We start from the raw sequence: 26,090 nt of genomic DNA, 5'->3' as shown, positions 1-26,090 counted from the left end.
TGTTCACACTGTGGTGTGCAAAGCTACTATTAAATAATCAAACATAGTCTTTCATTTGCAATAATCATTCCTAATCACAAGTTAAATCACATAATTATTTTTTTTAACACAAAGCAACATTTTCATTCATAATACACTCGTCTTCACACCGTGCTTAATAGTTTACAAATTACAGCCTGTAGAAACTACATTAGAATATTTTTTTTAATTCTCTCATAATAGGGATTGTCTTTCCGGATGAGAACTCCAAAGGGTGACAAGAATACCATCTCTCACCTCTCCTGTTCATTCTTGACCTGGAGCTTCGTACAGAGACTACAGTGTGACTATGAAACCGATTGCAACAGATTTAAAGCTCGTGAATATAAGTTCTCGGCCTACTCCAACAGCATCCTTTTACTTATCAACAATCCTCAGCGCTCCCTTTAAAACCTCTTTCAAAAACTCAATATGAATCCTCTGTTGCATGATATAAGGGCAAAGAAGAGAAAATAGAAATATGACTAACTGGATTATGCTTAAGACATCTCTTCCAACTCTGAAATTTCAAATGGATCGCCACTTACACATCATGCATTGTTATTCTTTCATTATTTCAAACACATCAAGTCTGGTTTCAGCCTGAACCAGAAACAAAATATGGATATCTTCAAAGAGAAAACATCATTGTAGTCCTTCCTCAGTCTCTACTGGTTAGCTGAAATGGACACTGTCAAGGAGGGAAAACGAGTTAGCAGGTGCTTATGAAATGAGAAGGACAGCAAGATTTAACTTTCCCAGACTACAGCATCTACTGAGATGCACCAAAGATCAACCTAAAGTACCAAGGAAAATATTCCACTGACAATCAAACAACCTCCATTGGTAAAGCTAAAGTCCTTCTTTAAAGATCCTCTATTTTTTACAATATGCTCATCAACTTCCACAAAAAAAAACTGGATCCAAACTTTCAATTCCAGCCTCTAGCTATAACACTCCAAACATAATAAGAATAAAAGATCAAGCAAATATGCATGTTTGAAAAAATCAACATGATGTAGCAATGTTTAACAAAGTGCCATTAAATTTTTTATGGGTAATATGATCGCTGCGTTTCGTCAATTTAAAGATCGCTTTCCAATAGACTACAATGAGGGATCATCTCGGAAACAATATCAAAAAGTGTTTTCAGATTAAAACTAGATCCAAAACCACCTAAACATTCATAAGAAGCAATTGTAGCACATTAATATACCTTTCACCATTAGAATGCAGTCTAAATTTCAACTATCTTTATCACATTTCCGACATTGATTGTGAATCAGCACAAAATTATTCATTAGTGAGCATCTTACCTGGATGGAGATTACTTTCCACAGCATATTGTCAGTCTCTCTATGCTCAGTCCCTTCTGAGTGTTTTCCTAGAGTCTGATCATGCAGGCATTTGGAACACTTAGCATTCCAGTTTATGCAGTTGCGGTCGGGTTAATGGATGGCAATAAGATTTTGTCCATGGGGTGTCAGACATTAACAACAGTTATTCGCCCTCCTGCTCAATATGTGTACTTACTTTCAGTCCATAATAGTCAGCGGGTTATTTAAAAATTGTTAACGCCCTCTGTCAGGAGTGTTACTCACTGTTGAAGCCCTGGACAGATGACAATCAGGTTTAATGATATTTCACATCAAAGAGAAAATGATTTTCATACATTTGGAACATATGAAGTTGGGAAGTTGGTTGCAGCAAGTGGATTTTGTTGTCGATACAATGAACACCACTTTAGTTAAATATGTTGAATTAGCCTGGAGGAAAGAATTCAGAGCAGCCTAAATTTAGGAAGCAGGTTATATTTTCATGTATCCAATTTAAAGTTAACCACATATGAATAATGTCGTTTTATATGATGGTCACTTAGTTCACTGCATTTTACAAGACATTTAGGCCCTCGTTACGACTTCGGCGGTCTTTTGGAAAGACCGCCGAAGTTGCGAATGCCCAAAGACCGCCAGTGTTGGTGGTCAGAAGACCACCATATTTGGACTCACCTAAGGATTTCTGCCCATTTAAGGGTGGAAATCAAATACCATTGGCCAGACCAATGGAGGGTGAGAGGCGGTCCCACCTCCAACACCGCCATGCAAAAAGGACTCTGGCCACCGTATTACAAAACGTAGTACAGCACGGCGGTGCAGCGCTGATGGTGGAAACATCGACCCCCATCCACTACCGGAATGACCACTTCATCCAGACAGGTAGGTGGACCATCCGAAAGGGGGGGGTGTGTATGTGTATGTGTAGCAGTGTGGGTGTGCGTGCATGTACATATATGTGTGTGTCTGAATGGAAGCAGAGGGGAGGGGGTGTTTTGGGGTGCGAGTGAGAGTAGGTGTATATTGGGATGCATGCATGTAGGGGTGTTTGTATGGGTGCGTGCAAGCGAGTGGGGGTGTATGTCAGTGAGTGTGCAGATAAGTGGAGATGCATGTATGAAGGTGTGCGGATGAGTAGGGGTGTGTGTAAGAAGGTGTGCGGATTAGTGGGTGAATGTGTAAAAAGGTGTGAGGATGAGGGGTGAGTGTATGAAGGTGTGCGGGTGAGGGGGGTGCGTGTATGAAGGTATGCGGATGAGTGGGGGTGTTTATGTCAGTGTGTGAGTGGGGGGTGTTTGTATGTATGCGTGCGGTTGGGTGGGGGGTGTTTCCAACTGTGTGGACGGGTGGGGGGTGTATGCAAGTGTGTGGACGTGACGGGGTGTGTGTGCTGGCGACAGGAATGGGTATTCCTATGGCCAGGTGCGTTACCACCAGGATTTCCGTGGAGCCTGGTGGTGTGCCGACTTATAATACCGCCAGCGGTCTTATCGCTGCCGCCGGGCCAGAGGTGCTCACCTCTGGCCTGGTGGACGACCACTCTGTCGGTATCAGCGGCGTTGTGGCGGTTTCCTGCCGCAGTCATAATACAGCAGTCTTACCGTCGGCCTGGTGGCATTAAGACCACCACCACAAGTGTGGCAGTCTGCAGACCACCACCATTGTAATGAGAGTGTTAATGATAATGTTCGATTCCGAATTTTGTTTTAACCACTTTTGCACCTTTCAACCATTTTGTGTTCCCTTATTTCAATGTAGATTTTATGAAAATTTTGGTTACCTAAAGGCACAATTTTAGGATTTATGAAAATTTTGGTTACCCAAACGCGCAATTTTAGGATTAGGTTATTGATTTTATGGCCGTGCCATTCTTTTTTAAAACATTTTTTACTGTGTTTTATTTTCTGAAAGTGTGTATTGGTCTTTTGGACAAAAAAAAAAAAACGTACACTAAATTCTTACTTAAATCAATATTTCACCTTAATAAAAGGGCACTAGCTCTGTTATTAATAAGAAGGTTTGTGTTTTAAGCACACTGGATGTGAATTTGGTTCAGCTGGAAAGTGAACTTGGTCTAGATGTTGTGCTGAATGTCCAGAATTGTGTATGTGAATAAATGTCTTACTTGGAACTTCAGGAAAAATGTGAATTACTACACAGGTTCATAAATGACCACACAGATCTTTTTTTGGAGATACATTCACACACTTTTTCTTCATTGTCTCTGATATCCCCAGAAAAAGTACAATTGAATTTCTCAACAGACCCATTCTTAGCTAGCCTTTATTTGGTAGCGAACAGCACTTGCTCGATGAAGCTTTTACATTTGCTTTTCTCATGTTCACTATGGATCCAATGATCCCAGTAAGGAATTGTCTTTTTTGATTAAGATTGATAAACGTGTTTCCACAGAACCTAGGACAACTTGCAGCCCCACCTTAGTGATGAAACAAAAATAACCATTCTCATATTCATTGAAATAACAAATTGTGTGATCTTTATCACAAGCAAATATTGAAAAAGAAATTTCAAAGTCAACGTATCATTGAGTATCAAAGTTCTAAGTAAAATGTTCCTTAGAAGAACAGGAAGATCATGTGTTTCATTATATAACTTGCTCCATTCATACTTGATAATCTAAAATCATAGCCCTCCAAATATGCTAGGAACAGACATAAACAATAATGTATGCATGATCAAACTGCATGACATTGCACACAACTCTCAACTGCAAACTTCAGAATTCATACTTGAGTCATTTCTCTTATACAGATGCTCTGTTTTGACTCTAATGTAGAGGCGTCCAATTGGCTGTACCTAATTGTATCTGTATTCGCTGCAACAGTCCATTTTTAATTTAACTGGCTTTATTTTTTGGGTATTTGATCCTTGTTCAGGAGGCAGTTAACCACCCCGAAGAGATGGAAATGGAGATGCTGTCCAGCACCTCGCCCCCAGAGAAAAGCAAAAACAAGAAGACATTGCCAGAGAACCACCAGCTTGCCGTGCCGGCCACTACAAACCAATGCAACAACACCAGCCTGCCCTCCCCTGCAGACAGCCCCGTAAAAGCTGAAAAGAATGGGCATGCCAATGATAACCCAAAGACTGCCAAAGCTTTCGAGATCCAAGCAATGCCCAATGGTAAAACAAGGACATCACTCAAGACCCTGAGTAAGAGGAAACTCTCACAACAGAAGGAGAAGAAGGCCACCCAAATGTTGGCCATTGTGCTTGGTAAGAAATTTTCTTTTGAGTTTTTTGTCTGTACAAAAACCTCCTCAGAGATGTTTATCCTCATGTAAAGTACTTTTCATTGTGTAAACTAAAGACAAGTATGCTATTAATTGCTTAAGTAGAATCATGGAGAAATCGTTTACCAACTAAAGTAGTTCTCAATGACAGGAAATTAGCAGTGGAATACAATGGCCAAAATCCATTCCGTAAATTCCAGTGAAGAGAATCAGATATAATGAAAAGGGGGTGAAGAATGTTTTTTGATTTCTTAGTAGAATATGACAAACACATTCTTGACATCCCACCATATTAGAAATAATGTGCTGTCCCCAGGGCAACTGGAAACTCATGCTGAATGGGGCAGCATATTCCAATGAAATATGGAGCTGATGCTTTCAATCCGCTCCATGTTCCACAGTGCAGGAGGCCTGCTGCATGCATTTTGAAGAGGAGAGATAGATCCCCTTGCAGGATAGTGCAATGAGTGACAGCATCTGCCTGCAGGGGGGTGTCTGAGAGGTACAGAGGACCCCCTTTCTCCCATCCAGAGGGGTACCTCTTGGAGGTGCACTGAAAGTGCACAACCTTTTTGTGGGGGCACTTGCAGTGCACCTCCTAAGGGCATGTTTGCCTCTGTGCCCGCATCCATAATATGTGTGGGCAAAGAGGCATAGTGATTCCCTCATTTGTATTGCGCCATGACCCCATGTAAATGAGAGAACACCCTCTCATGATGGCGCTGGTGCTACATGTGTTTCAGCACTATCATTATTACAGAAGGGGACACATAGTATCTGCAGCCCCTTCTGTAATACCACTGTGCCCCAGTGGCACACAAAGATGACACACAAGCCTGTTGTGCCCCCATGGTACAATTTATAATGGAGCTCTTGGCTTTTCAATTAACCAACCTACCATAAGCAGAGCTAGGCAAACACATCTGCTCAGCATTAGGGCAACTTCAAGGGTGGTAGAGCACTTTACAAGTACACATAACATAACACTGTAAACAAGCAACACCTGCTGCCTTCATCATAGTTTTGGTAATGACGGAATAGAGATACTACAACTGTCATAATATTGTCCAATTAACCAATCATTATTGGCTTGGCACCTGAAACATGCTGAGCTTGGCACAAGGCAGCCATCAGCCATACATGGATAAAGGGACATATGTATCATGCATTTTTGTGGTTGCAAATAGCCCGATTTGGAGAATTGGTCCTATTGTAACAGCAAAAATACATTTTGGTATGTATGAATTCCAATTTGCGATTCAGTAACATGTTACCGAATCACAATTTGGAATTGTGAATCCATACCGATTCGGTATTAGGAAGAGGTGTGTTCAAGGCATCCCTTCCTAATACAGAATCACAGTGGAGTGCAAGAATGTTTTTTTGACGGAAGTGCAGTTGCAAAACATTCGCATTTTACCACCTACTTCAAGTAGGTCCACTGCCTACTCCTCAAAAACGAAAAGAAAACTTTAAATTTTTCTTTTTTTATAGGATCCAATTTTTCTTTAAGGAAAACAGGCTGCATTAAAAAAAAAGATTGCTGTATTTGAAACCAATCACAGTCATGGTGGTCTGCAGCCCCCCTCAGGCCACCATCCCTGTGCTTTTTGTGAATCCTAATGGGTCACAAATTGTGACCTACCTCATTATTATTAATGATGTAGGTCGATTTGTGACCCATTAAGAAATGCTAAATGAAACTCATGGAGCTTCATTCATTAGGAGTAGAGATTACCTAATTGCGATTCACAGAGAATCGCAATTAGGTCATCGCTATTTCTAATGTGGTACATATATCCCCAAATTACAAATATGTACAAAATCACTGGTTCCAAAACAAATGACAACCTTTCCTTTATGGGCCTAAATAGAATTCTCATAGTGCACAGTTTCTTCTATGATGGCTTTTCAAAGGGATAACCTACATCAAAACCCTTGACTTCTGTGGTAATCTGTAAAATTAGCTTCAACAAATACCTGTGCAAAGGCTTTACCACAGTATAATAACAATCCTCCCTAAAAGGCCTATATGCTTGTCACAACAAATAAGTCAGACATACTGTATTTGTGGTAGGTTTTCATAATAAACAAAATCAAATCTATGGAATCTGACTTAACATTTTGTAATCAACCAATCAGGCCTTTAGCCTTTATCGCCGGCATATCAGCATGGAAAAAAACTCAGTCCTACTGTATTGATCTCATGTTTTCTGATAATGCAACCATCAGTTGACAAAAAATATGCAAAACCTCTTAAAAGGGCCTACTAAGGATTATCAATGTGAAAATCTTCTATCCCTTAGGTTTGTCATAGAAGGTAATCAACACAAAAATCTCTTACTTACTTTGGTGATCTCTAAGATTCTGTGTGACAAAATACTTGTCTACAGTCAAACTACTATTAAAGACCTATTGGTTTTAACACATGCTTTTCACAAAAAAAAATTAATAACATGCTGGGCATACAGCCTTTTTTATAACCTTTCATAATGTACATTTAGCACCAGACACAACTTTTCCTAATGAGCCAATGATGCCAAAGCCTTTGTAATTGTATTGTCAAACTAAACCGATCCAGCCTATTGCTTTGCAAGTAAGCCATAGGACAAGGTTAGTGCTGTCCTTTTTAAGGTTTAGACACTAGACAATATTTTAGGATGGGGAAAAGAAAGTTGGTCGTTGCTAAGGATTTGGTCTGGCCCTGGAGAGAACCTCTTAGTACAACTCTGGACTCCTTTCTGGCCAGAGCAGTGAGGATAATGTCAAAAGAAATTTACCTGGTGGAGAGAAGGCCCTTTCTTGAACTCAGTGAGTGGCAAAGTACCACTAGCGTATTCCCTAAAGTTAATCTTGCCTCTGAGGTAGCCTTCACCTCAGTGGCAGGTGCGGTTTGGCTCTTGAGGGTCAGGTTGGTTCCCTGCCAGGGGCTGAAATAATTGCCCTATCAATTGTCTGTAGAGTGAAGAAAAATACACACCAAAAAGTAAGAGTCAATCTTAAAGGTTTTGCAATGCAAAGGACAGGGGGGGGGGGAGGAATAAACCATGGCAATGCTAATGATGCCCCAGCTGAGTCTTATGTGGTCACCTCAGTTCTTAACGATACTGACTCCAAAAATACTATGGTTAATCTCTTGGAGCAATTCAAGCAATTGATAGAGATGTGCTTAGCCCCCTGAAGGAAAAACTGAGTTCCCTGCAGTCTATCGTTTCTAGGCTGGTGGGCCTACTTGAAATTGGGACTGGCCCAGCATGCATGCTTTTTACCAATGGCCCACCCAGGGAGGCACATAATCTCCCAGAAATGGGACTGGCCATTACAGCCAGTTCATCTAGTCCAGCTGACTCTGCTAACCCATCTAGGCCTATTCCTCTTGCACCTCAAGAGGGCAGCTCTCTAATGTTGGATATGGGAAAGGTGGCTCAACCTGGTGTATGAAGGCACTCAATCTGCCCCTGAGGGAGCCAGGTCTGGAGCTGATCTGTCCATCAGTAATCATTCACAGCTAAACCTTCCTCCCGATTGCTGACCCTATGTACTGCCATTGTAACCAGAGAGGTGATAAAATCCTCAGCTCAATTGAAAAATAAGGTATGTGTGAGAATTATATTCTGATTTTCTCCCTGTGGAATTCAAGGACATCTTATTTGTCAGAAGAATAGGGTGGATTGGACCATCAGCTTGGAAGATGGTGGGGGATTGTGTTGTTATCAATTATCGTTACCCAAAATTGGCTCATCGTCTGACTTTTTTCTTGCAGGCAGCAAGGCACGTAACCTAGTGTGATTACTTTAGTTCCTCTGGGGTTCTTTTCTAAGCTCGTACAGCACTCAGCAACCATCATTATCTGTTAGGGAAGCCGCAGAATGACCCCCCCATTAGGATCAGCAACAGATTTTCCATGCTGTCAAGGCTAGAGGATAATGTCTATCATCTATCAGTAACCCTCTAGTGGCCTGTGGAACTTGGGTCACCACAGAAAGTGGTGTGGCAAACTGCCCATCATCAGATATTCCAACTAGAGCAAGCTACGTTTCCCATCTCATTTGTTAGAATATTGCAGGGTACAAAACCAAACTTCATGATGGGGATATGGTCAAGTATATCTCTCAATTTGACATCATGATGATCCAGGAGACTTGGTCTCATATGGATATTGAATGGGATGGGGATGTTAGCTTTCCTATCCCAGCTGTTTGTGTTCCTGGTCACAGAATTGGGTCGAGGACTGGTGACTCTCTTTCACATTGCAAAGATATATTAGGCCAGCTTGAATCCAGTGGCACAGTGAGCAAGGGACCCATGGCTGGGCATACCCTGGCCACTTAGGGTGCACATAGCAACACCACAAAATAAAATGTTGGATGGAGTGTTGAATCTTTTCAAACACTTATCCTGAAACTGGTCCCAGGATGCTTGTTCAGTGATTTGACTGACTGACAAGGTAACAGTCATAACAATAGAAATATGTGCATAGTTCCATTTGAAAAAACGATATAATCCTCCCCTAAGAAGACCTAGTAGGAATTCTCACAATGTGATTCTTCTACTGCTAGATTTTGTAAGAGGGGATAATCAACACCAAAATCCTTGCCTAGAAAAGCATTCTGTGAGATTTTGTGTAACAAAAAAACAGTGTACAGGCTTTACTGAAGTATAAAACCAATCAACCCTTAGAGGCCTACTGACCTTACCAAATTATTTTCACAATAAAAGGTCAAGTCAACAGCACTTGTCATGAGTTTTAAGAATAACAAATAAGATCTATTGTATCTGACAAATTACATCATTGACTTATCACCATAACCTATTCAGGCCTAATGTATTTACCTATCTATTTTTCAGTGGAAGCACACAACGTACGCCAAATCAAATGCTCTAGCTAAAGCAATCAACTTGTGGGCTTGGACAAACCCCTTCTCCGGTAGGGTTTTTTTAAAGCTCTTTTTTTCTGTTGCTTACATTAGGTCTGGTGACAGCACAGCTGTCAAGCATGACCTAAAAAGGCCAGGTATAGTTGCCATCCAAAAGCTATCTCTGGTCAAAGACAATTAGCAAACGTAGGCATGAACTTTATGGTCCACAAACAAAATCAGACGCCACTCCAATAATTAAGTATTAAAGACCTGAAGCACAATGATTTTTTCCAAAGCAAACTTTTATTTACTGCTAGATATTAAGGAGAATGTTAATAGCACACCACTTATCCTTAGGAAATTGTGTGTTAAACAAGCCTAAAAGAGCTAACCTTGCAATTTGTAGTTAAAGCATGCTTAGCAGATGTTGACCAGAACTTTAGGTTGTATATAAGGATGAGACACAGAGACACTGAATTATTGTCATGGCAAAGTAATACTGGCAATAATACTTGCCCATGAGGTGTGCTTTGTTTTCAATTCAAATTCAATGTTTAGAAACAACACTGAGGATCAATTTTAGTTTATGACAACTTATACTTTCAAATGTCATGAAGAGGTTATGATTGCCATGGCTGACAACTTTAAGTGTTTGTTTTTACACTTCACATTCATAGAAAATATAGCACTTGCTCAAAGAACGATTCACCAGCTCCAGACTATCTAAATTTAGTCGGCTGGAGTAGTGTTTTTTGGGATGGTGGAGGATCATATCTCTGCCATCCCTAGGGTGCTCCACTCACCAAATTTAGAGGTGGTGGCCAGCCCTGCTACTGTCTCTGTACATTGAAAGAAACTGATGTCACGGCATGGCCATTCAGTGTACTCAACTGAGGGTCCGCGGCCACTGTTTCACTTGACATGTGGGAGTTTTCTGAGAAGGTCTTGGGATAATTTTAAGGATCCTCACCACCAAAGTTTCCTATAGGTGATGACTTGCAAAAAAAATGCATTACACTATCCACCCTAAATAGAGCAGGCAGTGTAGTGTCCTTTCTGCGAATGACCCTCCTGGGCCAGGCTATTGGAGAACAAATTCCCTTAATGGCACCAACAGAGGCTCCATTTATGGAATATTTAAAGTCTGTTCATCTCTAAGTGAGACAGGAGCTTTAATGGTATAGTGATCAAAACCCTAAATCAGAATCGCCAATCTCTTAATCACACCCTACGTGCTGTGTCCACCCAGGTAAAAATTTAATTTAGCTGGCTTAGTTTGTGTAATTTCAAGAATTGTGTATAATATTTATTATACAAAATTCAAAAAAATCCATCATTACACCACATCGCATCATAGCAGCACAATTACCCATGGTAAAATCTTAGCGCATGTGGTCATGAACAACGCAAACAATGCAAAAAAACAAAAAAGTGAGCAGCTGTTGTTCATGGCACTTGTGTTTTTCAAACTATTTTTGTGCTAAAAGCATCCTGGCATCAAAAATCGCTACAAGGATTTAAATATTGGGCGAGGTTTACAAGGCCCCAGTGCCACCGGAGTGTCACTTTTTGTGACGCTCCGGTGGCGCTGTGCAGTGCACTCTGCAGTGCACCATACTTGTAAATATGGTCCCTTCACAATCAGCACTGTGCGTGGAAGGGGCTTGCAATGGGGGTTGCTGTGGGCATTCTACAGCAACACCAATTGCATTTTGATGCTGCCCCAGATTTACAATATTTTGTAAATCTGAGGCAGTGCCAGAAACTAACGACACCCCAGAGGTGATGTTAGCATGGTGAACCAAGGAGTAATGCTTTAATTTCTCCTTGTTGGTTTTTGCTCTTTCTATGTGTGCTGCATTCTGCTGTAGACATAAAAAGAAAAAATCTCCATAGAAGGGACACCTTCCTGCACAAAAACAATCTCCTTCTCAATACAGCCATCCTTGCACTATGGCGCCAGGGTGACTGCGTTGGTGCTTGGCAGATAATTTGGCGCATTCCTGCATTTTAGAAGTGATGCAGTGCGGCAATGCCAATTTTTGTTCAGCAGCTGCCCTGCACCACTTCTTGTAAATCTGGCCCATGGTGCTAAATAATGGTGTTGCATTTTATGTAACTACATGTAGTTTGTACAATTTTCCCAAACTTCTACATAATTACACACAAGCAAATTTTGCAAATTTTGTACACACCTAGTGCTGTGTTTCCCAGTTTGCATCATCATCATCTTGATTCTCTGGTAGCACATATTAGTGTCCACAGTGGTAGACGTTATGGAAGTGAACTCTCCATGCATGCAGACAGAGTTGTAACAATCTTTGAAGCAAGGGAGTAGCCAGTCATTTAAAGTACCCCTCACTGTCAACTAAAGTCTTGATGGTACCACACAATTGAAGCAAGTGAAACCTAGCTTCCATACAGAAGCTCTCTTGTCCAACCAAGCATCTACACATTCATATTTTCACCCTCCATCCGCCTTCGATCTCCACTATTTCATCTTTAACTTCTGCCATACATTCATTCTTGCATCATTCGAGCTTTCCCCATTCTGTCCATATACTCATCCATCTATCCATCATCCATCCACGTTGCCATCCCTCCACTCTGCCATCTATCCATCCACTTGTATCCATCCATCTTCTCTACCACTAATCAGTCCATCCATCCATCCACCCAACTATTCAGTCTGCCATGCATCCATCCACTCTGCCATCCATCCATCACTCTGCCACTCACTCTTCCAACCATCCTTCACTCTGCCATCCTCTCCATGTATTCATCATACTTCAATTCACTCTGCCATCCACCCATCCATCCACTCCACCACATCTATTCACTCTGCCATTCATTCACTCATCCTTTCACTCACTCATCCATCCATCCATCCTTTTTACTCTGCCATCCTTTTACCTGTCCATCCACCCACCTATCCACTTACTCTGCCATCCTTTCACCTGCCCACCCATCCTTTCACTCTACCATCCTTTTACCCGTCCATCCACCTATTTGTTCACTCACTTTTCCATCCGTCCCTTTACTTGCCCATCTTTTTACCTTCCATCTACTTATCCATCCACTTATCCATCTACTCACACATCCATCCATCCAGCCCTTCACTCTGCCATCCTTTCACCTGTCTAGCCACCTACCCATTCACTCATTCTTTTACCCACCCACTCATCCACCCTCTTATCCATCCATCCTTCCTTTCACCCTTACTTCCATTCAATATCTTTCCTTTTTTCCTTTGTGTTTGCCCTTCTTTATTCTTTCTTGCCCTTGCCTGCTCTTCTATTGACGCTTTATTCCCTCATAGTATTGATTGTGAACTTTTATCTGCGAGTTGCTGACAGAGAGACCCATAAAGAACGCTACCCCAGCTGTAGCTGCTAAAGCAGGGGTTCCAAACGGCCCTACTGTTAAGTGTTGCTTCTCCGACTCTCTTTGATACTCGTTGCTTTCCATGGCTGTTGCTTGGTTGAAATAAATGCGTTGGCATGAAAAACAACGTGAAACATTCTCGCTTGAGCTGACTAAGTAAAATTGTTAAGATGACTCCAGCAGTTGTGTACAAAGATCCTACATCATTTATATTAAAATTTCAATATGTGCATTTTACCTACGAAGACTTGGATATTTCAATGAAGCATTCTTTCAGATGGGCTAAAGAAACTAATGGGCAAATTACTTTCTCACGAATGCTGGTTCCCTTCTCCCACAAGGTATTGCTGTACTCCCTTTCTTTATGGAGTGCACTAAGTAACTTGTATTTTTTCACCTACAGGTAAAGGCAGGTTGAATTGTCCCTTCTTGAACATGCCATGGGACGTTATACATATCCAAAGGGACATGTATGTCATGTTGTCATCAGGCCCAAGCCTGCTTCTCTACTCACTAACGTCAGAAGCATTCAGCTTTCCCAGTCAGACAGCAGGGTGACCAGCATGAGGATCATGCTAAAGGCTTATGTAGGTCCATCTGCTGCCTAGGTGGTTAAGCACTATTCAAGACCTACCTCTTGGAACTACACCAGGACAGCTTGCAACATACACATATCACTCCATCTGCCTATTCGAAGTACTCTGCTTTCTATACACCATCCTATTCCCTGCATGTCAATTATTCACCTCTAATCTGCCCAGACCCTGCACCCCTGATTGGTTTACCTTAACTGTTGTTTATCTGAATCTTGAAGACTTACAAATTACGCAAATGAGCTCCAGTAACTGTGTCCTACTATAGAAAATCTTTCAGTTTATTGGAGGACCATAGCAAAAGGTGAAACAAAAACCAAGAAAGAAATATTTTGGTTATCTTGAAGACAAATATGCTTCAACAATCATACAAAAAGTTGTTCTCTGTCCCACTAATCATCAAACATACATATGTGCTCTTCAAAACTATTGCATCATTGTGGTTGCTCCAATTTATTGTTATTGGTCCTCTTATGCAAATCAAGACAATGTCACAAATACTTCAAACCTAAGGATGCTAAAGTGACTAGGTACGTTTACTAATTCTGCAATATTTCTCCCTCTAGACCACTGACTCACAGACAAGCAATCTGGGTATTAATGGAAATCAATTATCAATTGGTAAATAGTGTGGCTTAAGTCAGTAGCCTAGATCTACTTTCATACCTTGGTGTCTATATTAACAAGACTCACCATACTAAAAACCTAAACTGGGCATTTTTATCTTATTACTTTTTGCAGGCAATGGTCAATGACTCGAACAAGCTTATAATTAGAACCACCTCCATTGCTTTTCTAGATTGTTAATGGCTCTTGGACACAGGCTATGTGGAGAGCAATATGGGACCACCAACTTGTCTGGGCATCTTCAGCGAATACACGAAGAATGCTATTGGTCATTACCCAGATTCTTTCATGAGCACTAAATTTAAAAAAATCATATTTTCCTAATTGATTAGTGAAGGGGAGTCTTGCTTTTATTTAGGACACAGATAAATATTATGCCATCTTTTCTTGCTGCCTATTGGAATTTAGGAGTCAAATTAAAATAGAAAACTACAAAACACATAGGGCATCGTTATGACATTGGCGGTAAGTACCGCCTACCGCTGCGGCAACGGCTGCCAAAAGACCGTCGCCGCAGGTAACAGCCGTCCGCTGAATAATGACCACAGATGGATTGCCACCACAAGAAGGGTGGAAATCTGGCTGTGGCCATGCTGGCGGATGGTGTTAAGATGGCGCTGCTACCACCAGCAGTGCCATGCCGGTAGACCGCCGCCATATTATGAAAAATAATACGGACTGGCAGTGTTCTGCTGGCGGGCGCTGCTGGCGGTAGCAGCGCCCCATCCCCTGCCAGAAGACCCCCCTGGATCCAGGTAAGTCGGGTTTCCGACAGGGGAGGGGGGTGGGGGATGTTGTGTGTGTGTGGGGGTGGGGGGTGTGCATGAGTGTGTGAGTGTGTGCGTGAATGCAAATGTATGTGTAGTGTTGTTTGCGTGCGTGTATGCATGAGAATGCGTGTGAGCATGGATATGTGAATGCGTGTCTTTGTGAATATGGTGCGGATGTGTGCCTGAATAAATTGATGGATGCGTGTATGTTTGTGAGTGAGTGTGTGTGTAAGCATGGTGCGTGTCTGCGTGTGTGTGTGTGTGTGTAGGGGGGTGGGGGATTGGAAGGGGAGCATGGATGGAGGGGGTGGGCATCAGGGGAGCTGATGGGGGGAGGATGCCTCCTATCAGTGACAGGGAAGGAATTCCCTGTCACTGATAGGACCTACTGCCATGGTTTACCATGGCGGTAGGCAGGGTCAAAATGCCTGAGGTAGTACAATAGTGGCTGCCGGGCTGGAGATTCATATCTCCAGCCCGGCGGCTGCTACCACCATGGCGGTCAGAGTGGTACAATAACCCACCAATGTCAAAATGTGGCAGTATGTACCGCTAGCCTGTTGGCGGTACCACCGCCACATTGCCACCTACCGCCGGGGTAATAATCACCCCCATAATGTTTTTTATGTGAACAGGAGTAGGCACATAGAGAAAGCCTCCCATAATACATAAATTGAGGCCATCAAAACAACACAACCTCTTTCTCTGATGCTAATGTCATAGTCCATGAATAAAGAGTTTATATAGAAACAACGTAAACAATCTCAACCAAAAGAGGATAATTCCATCCCTCTAATAGTTCATCATATCACCACAAGCCTCCCTTTAGAAAACAGGACACGTCACCAGTGAAGGATGTCCAACCAGACCTCATGGTGTTGCAGGCAGTGATGAGACCATAACCAACAAAGAAGCATGATCCATAGCTTTACAGTAGAAAGCCCTAAATGTAGACACCCTAGGCCAGTCAGTAGGCCTGAGAATGTCCTCAGGGCTGTGACTGGTCTAAAAAGCTTTAAAAGCCTTCATACTGCAGGCTGAATTGACTTTGAAAGAAGATGTAGCCACCCATAGCGAGATCCCTAACCCACTTTACCCAACTACTACGAGTTACTAAAGAAACTTAGGCAAAGGATTTACAGAAAGAAAATAATAATTATATTGTGGACATTCTCAGTTCCCTAATATCATGAACTTACTGCTTAATACCCACACACAACTAAGGATGGGAAGGAAAGTTAGGATATTCAATTGAAGTATAAGCATTCATAGCACGTGTTGAAATAGTAACATAGACCACCTGAGAAAAATATATTGACGTGACATCCAAAACCATATTATCAAATGCTCTTCTGAATGAGATTTAAAAAAAATCACCAACATAGCTGACTATTATATGACTATTGATGAAATAATTGGAGAACCAAGCTCACAGCTTACAAAAAACTCCGGTTTTGGGGGGTTTATAAAACTAACTTCTTTAAATCATATGCACACTAATGGGTGCTGACCCACTTGCCTAATACTTTCCATCTAATTGCTTGCTTAAGTGATCAATCTAAAACTATTAATGATGCAGTAGGAGTCATACTGGGAAGCCATAGAAGCTAAGAATCTAAGGCCCATATTTATACTTTTTGACGCTAAACTGCGCTAACGCAGTTTAGCGTCAAAAAGTTTTGCGCCGTCTAACGCCATTCTGAAGCGCCAAGCGGGCGCCGTATTTATGGAATGGCGTTAGACGGCGCAATCAGACCGGCGCTGCCTGGTTTGCGTGGGAAAAAACCACGTAGACCAGACAGCGCCGGCGTAGGGGGAAAATGGCGCATGGGCGTCTTAAAATGGGGCAAGTCAGGTTACGTCGAAAAAATCGTCTTAACCCGACTTGCGCCATTTTTTAACGACGCCCATCCCCCATCAACATGACTCCTATCATTGTAAAGATAGGAGTCATGCCCCCTTGCCCAATGGCCATGCCCAGGGGACTTCTGTCCCCTGGGCATGGTCATTGGGCATAGTGGCATGTAGGGGGGCACAAATAAGGCCCCCCTATGCCACCAAAATAAAATATAAAAAATAAAAAATTATACTTACCTGAACTTACCTGAATGTCCCTGGGGTGGGTCCCTCCATCCTTGGGGGTCCTCCTGGGGTGGGCAAGGGTGGCAGGGGGGGTCCCTGGGGGCATGGGAGGGCACCTGTGGGCTCATTTTGAGCCCACAGGCCCCTTAACGCCTGCCCTGAGCAGGCGTTAAAAAGTGGCGCAAATGCGCCGTTTTTAGCCACGCCAACTCCCGGGCGTCTCTTTTGCCCGGGAGTATAAATACCACGTAAAGGCCTGGGAGTCATTTTTTAGACGGGAACGCCTCCCTTGCATATCATTAACGCAAGGAAGGGGTTCACGCTAAAAAATTACGCACATTCCGGGAACTTTGGCGCTATTCGCCTCTAACGCCATAGTATAAATATGGCGTTAGTTGGCGTTAGTTTTGCGTCGAAATTGCGTCAAAAAAAACGACGCAATTTCGGCGCAAACGGAGTATAAATATGGCCCTAAGAATTTATGTGAAATCTGCCAAAAAGGGATACATATTCCTCTCTAGACACCACCCACCCCAATCTCTCCAAGCTAGTTTGCATACTTTGAGTGCTCAGATGAGCTTCAAAACCTTTCCAGAAGTCCTAGGAGATGCCAGGAAATTCTTAAAGCCTCCACACTACAAAGAAAAAATAGTTTTCTAGCATCGGATTGTGAAGATGACCTTACAGATTAATTATCAGAAACAGGAAGCTGATTGAGAAATCCAACGCCAGCTCTGGCCTGGGATTTCTGCCTGCCAATCTGTACTAAGTACCTGGAAATTATCACAAAGGAAGAAAGTGTAAAGGACCACAGATGACTAATCCTGAAGAAAAGCATGTGTCACAAGAGAATCTCAGTCTGGCCTCCATCTGAAATAATGCTGTAGATGAGTTGTTTATTGAGATGGAAAAAGATCTGTCATAAGGGGTCCTAAAACCTTTTGTGACTGTAAAACACCTCTGGGTGTTCCTGACACTCCCCATGGTCTACCTACATGTTCAAATACCAGTCAGATCCCCAATTGACTGGACTTGAAAGTTATTCTCCTTCTCTAGGGTGATTACTGAGGTTGCCAAGTTTGCTAGGGTATTTGACTTTGCACCACCACTAAATGCACCCTAATGCTGTCAGGTTGTCATTGCATAAGAGGATTGACATCTCAACTTTGCTTTTCACAAAGCTGCAAATTGTAAAGGAGCCTTCAAGAATTTCTAAATAATTTCTGTGCTATGATGACTTCTGTGATCATCATCCACCAGCCACGATTTTGCCCCATTGCTTCACTGCTCCCCAGAGACTTCGATCTGGCTGGAACACTAGAAGTGAGGAGTTAGGGCATCTATGTGGATTATCTACAGAGAAATTTCTTATCTAAACCCCACTGTCTAAAGCAATCTCATCTGCATATGAATGACCTCATTATAAATGTCTTATTTGCAGAATATGCAAGGCCAAATAGTATAGGGGACCAGGCAAAATTGCCTGAATTGACAAAGGCAAAAGTCTGACCAGCCTCGCCAACTGGCACAAAGAACCAGTCTGAAGATTCAACACTAACCAGGTCTTTCTTGATTTTTGCTAACTTCATCTTTGGAAGCTTTAATAGCGGTCTCTCCAAAATTAACAGAAACCCCACAAACTCCAGCTGCTGAGAAGAAACCAGATTTGACTCCGCTCAATTCACTACAGATCCCAAACTGTAAATCAGGCTTCTGGCCAACTGCATCTGCATTATTAACATTTCCTTCTCCTGATCCAGAAAGATGATGTTGTCTAAATATATCACCATTCAGAGGCCCTGCACCCTGAGTTTTGTCCTGAGACATTACAGGGGTTTGGTGAAGTACCAAGGCATTGAAGAGTCCAAAGGTGGGGAAAGCAAATCTTTAAGTGTGACCATGCCAAATTAACTGAAACAAATCGGTGAATTTAATAATATATAAACATTGCTCAGAGCTGACTAAACAACCCAATTCTATAGGAATAGTATGTTCCTGAGGTGTATTAAGTCTATATTTTAAATGAACTGTTCAAAACAAAATGATCGAGGCCCTTCAAGTTTGTTTGCATGAAATTAGTTGATCTCTTTCTTGACCAGAACACATTGGTCAGAAAGCCCTCCTGATCTAAATCACATCGTACAATTGCTCACTTTAGAAGCAAGTTTCTCACCTCTGAGTTAAAAAAAAACCCATTTCATCTTGGGTGAAACGTATAATGTCCGGGAATTGGGACTAACTTAGTGGGGAATAGAGCCCTTTCCCAGTGTGCACTATCCAAGGTCCGTTTTCCAGCTTTATTCAGTTGTGTGTATGTGTATGTGACAAGATCTATCCTGCTACTGGCCCTTCTACAGGGATAAGAAAATGTCCTTAGCTTGTATAGCAGCTCTCTCTCCTCAAGCTAAGGGCATGTGACTTCCTCTCCTTCTCTGAGAGAAGAATATTGGCCAATAGTATTGGAAGGACTGACTATACTGTGGCCTGCAACTTGTTGCAAAACGGACCGCAAATCAGCCCTTGTATCGGCCAACCCTGGAGAAAAAAAACTTCTACTAAAGGCACACATTAGAGAAGAGTGAATTTTTTTCAGAGAAGAAAACGTTGAGATACTTTTACAGTTTTCGTTGATTAAGCTATTAGCAAACAGTAGGCTTTAAGCCTCTGTTTCCAAGCTTTGGATCAATCGTAATTAATAGCCCCTTTTTTCTTTCTAGGGATGAGCCAAATGGGCATTGCCTAGAAAACATAAAGCTCTTGGACTCCAACTGGAAAACTTTTTGGGATTAAAATGAACCACTAACTGTTATGCTAGCTCTGCCAATCATAGGATCTTAGTATGAGGACTCAGTGTGTCCAAAAGCCTGTCTTGACTTATGGACCACGCCATATCAATACCCTTCCTAGGGTACCATCTATCCATGGTTAAGTATGTCACTATTTTGTGATTTAAGATGTGAGTAGCAACTGTCTTGGCCCTAATGGCAACTCTAAAGTAGTTATTGACTTTGACTTGATATGATCGTTCATGAATGTTGGAGGAGACCATTGTGACGAGCTAGGATGATGAAGTAACAGATTATCGAACTTAGACTGCCCATTGGCATCCATAGTAATGACAGTGTTCTTTTGTACATCATGCATCCTCTGCATTTTAAACAAGTCAGCATCAGAATATCACCATCATAATATATCAGTGTCCATGTTGGTTTAATGATAACTATTATCGTCATATTCATTAGTCATCTGAAATTTAATGAGATGTCCTTTTTTATGCCTTGCATTTCCACTCCAGGCTTAAGTGTCTAGAGCGAGATTTTAAGTAATCATCAATTTGTGGGTAGGCACTGCCAATCTCCCAATCAAAGCTGTCAGTCATATTGTGTAACATACCAGTCGAAATCAGGTGCTTCAGTTTGCAGTTTTACCACCTCGGTGTTGCACTTCACCTCAAGAAGGAGCTGGAACCGTAGCCACTGGGCCTGAACGCTGAAAGTGCAGGCTTTACCGAGAAGGCATGGTCAGTGCATCTGACCTATCTTTAGCTACTAAAGTGCTTATATTACAGGCCACAGAATTGGAAGGTGAAGAAATAACTTTATGAACGACTTGGGAACTGAATTATCATAAATTCAAAAAAAATTCGTTCTAAACAACTCAGCCTTAACTGAGTCTCCCCTCCCCAACCAGTGGTATCGCCACAGGAAAAAAACGATTCACTTGATTCAAATACTATTTGATCCATGAATTAACAGGATAACATTATGCTCGAAACTCTTTATTGAAATACATACGGGAAGTCTAGCTCTGTCCTACTGTTAATCGAAAAGTAAAGGTAAAATTACAAGCCCCTGTGAAAAGGGAGATGAGCTGCTTGATACAAAGAAAAGCGTTACCACAGAACGGTCCCTATAATGAAAACAATCTTAACAATTTTACAAATAAAGCGCATGAAAACCAAAAACATATTAAACTTATACGATGTTTGTAGTAGCAAGAAAACAGGCACTGTTGCTTTGATGGTCTCTGTTTACGCAGTACGGAAGCCTTTCTCTGTTTTGCCTACTTCTGTTTATACCAAAGTCAGAATCGGGTTTGTAGTTTTATCTTTGAACTTGACTGCTAAATTCAAATAAACAACCAGAGAAGACTGCATAATAGAGCCTCTAAACTTGTAATACCATCGAAAAAATGCTCCACTACATCGCGGCTAAACCTTTTATTTGTACGATGTTTTGTTTTGTTTCTTTCTCTCTCATATTGAAAGAGACAAGCTCCAAACTGTAAAAAAAAAAACATGGGTCTGTGGCTTTTTCAGTAGATTTGGAAAATATCTGTCATTGCTAGAATAATAAATCTGCAAGGCAACACTGTATTTAGATGTGTGCATAACTCTGATATTGTTAAGGGAATCAGTGAAGGTAAGGAAGAAGAATGTCCGGAATTAATGTTTCATCCACCCATGTCTTGATTTATTTCCTTAAAGATTTAGGCGTTTGGTGAGATCTGTAAACAATCAAGGGGAATGTATTTGGAAACTATAAATGCAATTTAGGAATCCCAGGATAGAAAATGTACCTATTTTTCGGAGGCATTTGAAGTGATACCAGATCTTTTTGGATTGCACTTGAAACTCCGTGCCCTGGTGCGTGGATGATGTGAATTATAACATTTCACTCGGGCAGGCTTCAATATGGCAACCAACTCTGGGTTAAGCAGGGCAGCAGATGAAATAAATAAACAAAAATAACATTGGGGCGAATTTTATTTAGGTACTATCTATACGAAGTGGTTGACTCATTGACATGATTTTTAAAGTATATGCTAAAGTTGATTGATAAATGTTAGTAGATGTATTTGCGATTTTATCAATGTTTCAAGGATTATAAATTTACATCAGCATAATGGTGTGTTGACAACGTTTAGCTATACATCTAATACAGTATGTTGACAAAAGGCTGGATTTCATCTCAGCTGTATCTTGTGGTTTACATTTACATTTCTTAATTATGTTATGTAACAAATCTCTTTTCCATTTCCCAGGTGTATTCATAATATGCTGGCTCCCCTTCTTCATAACCCACATTCTGAAAATGCACTGTAACTGCAACATCTCCCCTACCTTATACAGTGCATTCACTTGGCTGGGCTATGTCAACAGTGCTGTCAATCCCATCATCTATACCACCTTCAATGTTGAGTTCCGGAAGGCCTTCATCAAAATCCTTCACTGCTAATGTGAGACACAGCCTTACAAATGAAGTTATTAATTACGAGCCACAAGCTTGAATTGCAACAATGAACACATCTTCCTTCTCATTGGCTCCGCTTAGCCTCGATCATGATCACCCACTCTCTATTTGGACTCAAATGAGTGTGAAGAAAGGTAGGCGTGGGAGCAAGGAGGTAACCTACACTCTATTGTGAAGAGGAACATCGAGCTCTAGGAGTTCCAGTAACGTAGCACAAAGTGCCAACCTCACACTGTGTTGCAGGATCTAAAAAGACATGGCACAAATCACAACTATGAAAGATTTCCTAAAACGGCTTTCACAGACAATTTCTCTTGGCCATGGTTCATTCTTGCAATCTCACCAAAGACTAAGTTTCCACTTTTCAATTGATCTATTAAAGTAACATTAAATCCAAAGCTCTGCAACGTTACACAAGATTATATATTGCCTCTTTATGTTGCGACAGAGTTGAATGGATGTTATATTGTTGGGCGTCGACGGAGATCAAATAATAAGACTTTTGGGGGAAACAGGACAATAAATGAGAAAGGAGATGACATTTTAGCTTGACATGGAGTACATTTAAAGAGAACACTCTAACAGAACATATACAAATGTAAATAACAAACCAAGGAGGAACATCTTAAGAGCCCAGACGCAAAACATATATAACTTGTTTTGCATGATATGTCTCAGAGCTCAAAGGCACCCATTTTCAGCCATGGTAATTAGTGGTGAAAAAATATGTATTCTCTTCTACATTATCATTTCAAATTTCTTGTTATGTGCAAAACGTACCAAAAGGATTCGCTGACCTCTTCTGCGTGCATGTGTGTGAATCAGTGCCACAAAAAGTAGAGAGCATCAAAAAATCAAATTGTTCAGACTACCACATTGAATGTAAAATACACAGGAGCACTTTGTCGCAGCACTGTGCATTAATTGTATGACACAGTGTCTTTGTTTTACATCAGTCCATCGGTTATGGTGTATGAAATACTTTAATTTACAAGTATTTACGAGTTTATGTCACAAAACATTGCCTATCAGTGTGGAAATCTACCTGAGACACGAGAAGCTTTGAAATCTAAACTATGCTATAAGTAGTAACAAATGTAAAGAGAAAAAAGAACACAAGTAGGAGACAACAGGAAGATAAAAGCAGTAGCTGAATGAAACGAGAAAAAGATGTCATGCACAATGAAGCATCCAACCTAGGGGCAGACTTGAAGGGATGCGTTGTCAAGTTGCACTTAATAGGACAGGTTGTGCAGCAGAATCAAGCTTTGAACGGTCTTATACTTTGTTGGTATTTTTACAGGTTTTCTTTGGGATAATTTCAGTAAGTCTCTGGCACAGTAGCTTCGGGTGTTTGTGCAGCAGGCACATCAATACTAAGAAATGTGTCTTTTTGAGGTAAAGGTGATATATTGAAACAGCATTCAGTAAAGAGGCTGAGGCAATGAAGCTCCTCATGGTATTGATAACAGATGGTAAACCATCAGATATGGCCCGATAGGCACATCTGTGGCCAGACACTGAAGTGAACTATGAGGAAGGGTTAGAAAGGAACTCTCTTGGCAAAGAGATGCTGATGGTGTTAACAATGGACAGCTGTAGTACAACCAGCTTAGGTTGTATTTGGAAATAATGTATTGACAGATTCGAAGACTTAAATAGTGACATTGCCATTTACTTTTTTTCCAAAGTATAACATTGAATCATGAAGGCATACATGGATTCCACTTTAGCCTCACACATAATAAAACACTATTTTCAAATATTCCACTATTTCGGGGAAAACAGGTTTTGAGAGATTGTATTCTAAGACTTGCAACCCCAGGTTAGAACTTCTGCAGACAAGATATCAAGACAAAGATGTTTAGTACCCCAGCTTAAAGTCAAATGAACTGAATAGCCAACATTCTTTGTATAAAGATTAATGCTAATATAAGCAAGGAAATAACAGTTAAAAAAATCCCTGGTATATGAACTTCTATTGCATATATTTACTTCCATTCTAGGCTTGCTGTGTCCTCTGTTATTTTAAGAGTTCTTTCTTTTTAAGTGTTCTATATAAAACTTTCCATTCAGAAATCCACATAGATTCATTCAGTTATTGTTAATAATTCATATCATCAACTTGTAAATTGTACTCAACAAGTAATTTTAAATATACTATAGTTGTCATGGGATTAACAAAATACATTAAACATATTAAACGGGCTGGTTCCTAATGGGGGAAGAAAAAGGGGAAAACGAAGGTGAAGGGTAAACAATATAGAGAACAGTTGATATGTCCTGAACACATGTAATGTCAAAAAAGTACTCAAAATCTGCTGAAATTTATATAAACAGAATCCTCTTTTAAACAGTAATAAGAATTCTTTAGAGGTATTCCTCATGGTGCTTGTATCTTCAGAATAAAATGTGAGCATCATTAAATGAGCACATCCAGTAACTGATTAACATAGAATGAGATTGGATGAGTTAAAAATATCAAGTGAAAACTGTCTCACTCTGTTAAAGGTCAAACAAACTTTAAGAAAAATGAGTAATGTAGTTCTAAGTTGAAATACTCAGCTAATATATATTTTCATGTAAAGAGGCCACTTTAGAATAAGTCCAACCTTGTGAAGATGAGTAAAACCATTTTTTAGTTTATGTTTACTTCCAGGCAACTCTTGGAAACAACTAAGCATCTTGTCAAAGGCTTGTATAGTAATGACTTCAGTAGATTGGTTCTATTTGGTTCGGACTTAGAAATCTTCAATTACATATTAGAAAGACAGTATTGACCTCACAACATTGACCTAGGTTTTTGGAAAAAAATGTTTTTGTCAAATGCTTAACAGAGAAAGAATTCTACAATGGGAATTTACAGTAGAATATGCATTTTGAAAAACACAGTTGTAATCATATTTAGATCAAAACAAATGATCTCAAGAACCATTCACATGAAATTAGTTGTACCACCATAAGCAAACTTTGATTAATCATGAATGTAAATAATGCTTTGGTTTCGATTCTCAACCATGTGGTATTCACCTAGACCTGCAGCAGTCAACAAACTCTATAAGTGATGCTATACAAAACTCATATCATATATAATTAAATCAAGAATCATTGTCACACTCAAAGACGACTTTATCTACAGCACCACCTAGAAAAGTTTGTCTTTATGTCTTCGGCCCAAAGGAATGCACCGAAACAATTTTGAAAAATCTTTGCTACACATTGTTAGATTTGGCAGATAAATATGTTAAGTATTTTTTTATAGGAGTGCCATTTAATTACTTTAATATTACACTGACAAAGACAACTTAGGAGAGGACAACTGCAGGGATATTTGTGTTTCTTTATAGTCTCCCGAGAGTTTTTACATTTTTTCTCATTGGTTATTAACATGTCTTTTACTCCAGACATGGGACACTGATTAACTATCTCCCACTGTGCATGGATTATGGCTGGTAGGTCAGGTCTTTACACTGGCAGAGCCAGCAAAGGCTTCCCTAGTGTAAACCTGGCATATTTTCCTACTTCAAACAGAGCTGGGTGACAGAAGGTTTGGCTAGGCAGTAGAATTACTGATTTGTGGTGGTGGACCTTCTCTGCCAAACTCTAACATTAAGGTTTCAGGATATCATGCACAGACCATTTTAGCCAAGGTGATACAAGATTACTTAGTAAAAAACATCAACAATCTGTAAACCTTTCAAACACTCTTGAGATGAAATATAAATTTGAAAATATATTACATTAAAAAATGGTGCTGTCTGGCTGTTCCCCACTAAACTGTTTGAGACTACCATCTTCTGTTTTTTAACAAGAGTGACTCCAGCAGAAACTGAAAGCATTATACAAATTGAATTAACTCTGCTAGTTACAGACCTATAGTGAGGACTTGTTTCCTTATACAAATCTTGAAGAAGATG

General features: G+C 40.7%; 1 protein-coding gene across 1 annotated transcript in view; it reads left to right on the top strand.

Annotated features, from left to right (window-relative positions):
• DRD2 (dopamine receptor D2) overlaps nt 1-25,292 on the top strand; it is a 1,149,352-nt gene extending 1,124,060 nt beyond the window's left edge. The window contains exons 8-9 of the mRNA XM_069224377.1: nt 4,250-4,589; nt 21,965-25,292. Of these exons, the coding sequence (XP_069080478.1) occupies nt 4,250-4,589; nt 21,965-22,158 (534 nt within the window). The 3' untranslated portion in view covers nt 22,159-25,292. The remainder of the gene's footprint in view (nt 1-4,249; nt 4,590-21,964) is intronic.
• Nucleotides 25,293-26,090: the final 798 nt, after the last annotated feature.

The sequence above is a fragment of the Pleurodeles waltl genome, chromosome 3_1 (genome assembly GCF_031143425.1).
Source record: "Pleurodeles waltl isolate 20211129_DDA chromosome 3_1, aPleWal1.hap1.20221129, whole genome shotgun sequence".
In the NCBI taxonomy this organism is placed as follows: Eukaryota; Metazoa; Chordata; class Amphibia; order Caudata; family Salamandridae; genus Pleurodeles; species Pleurodeles waltl.
This window is presented reverse-complemented; position numbering and strand designations above follow the sequence as displayed.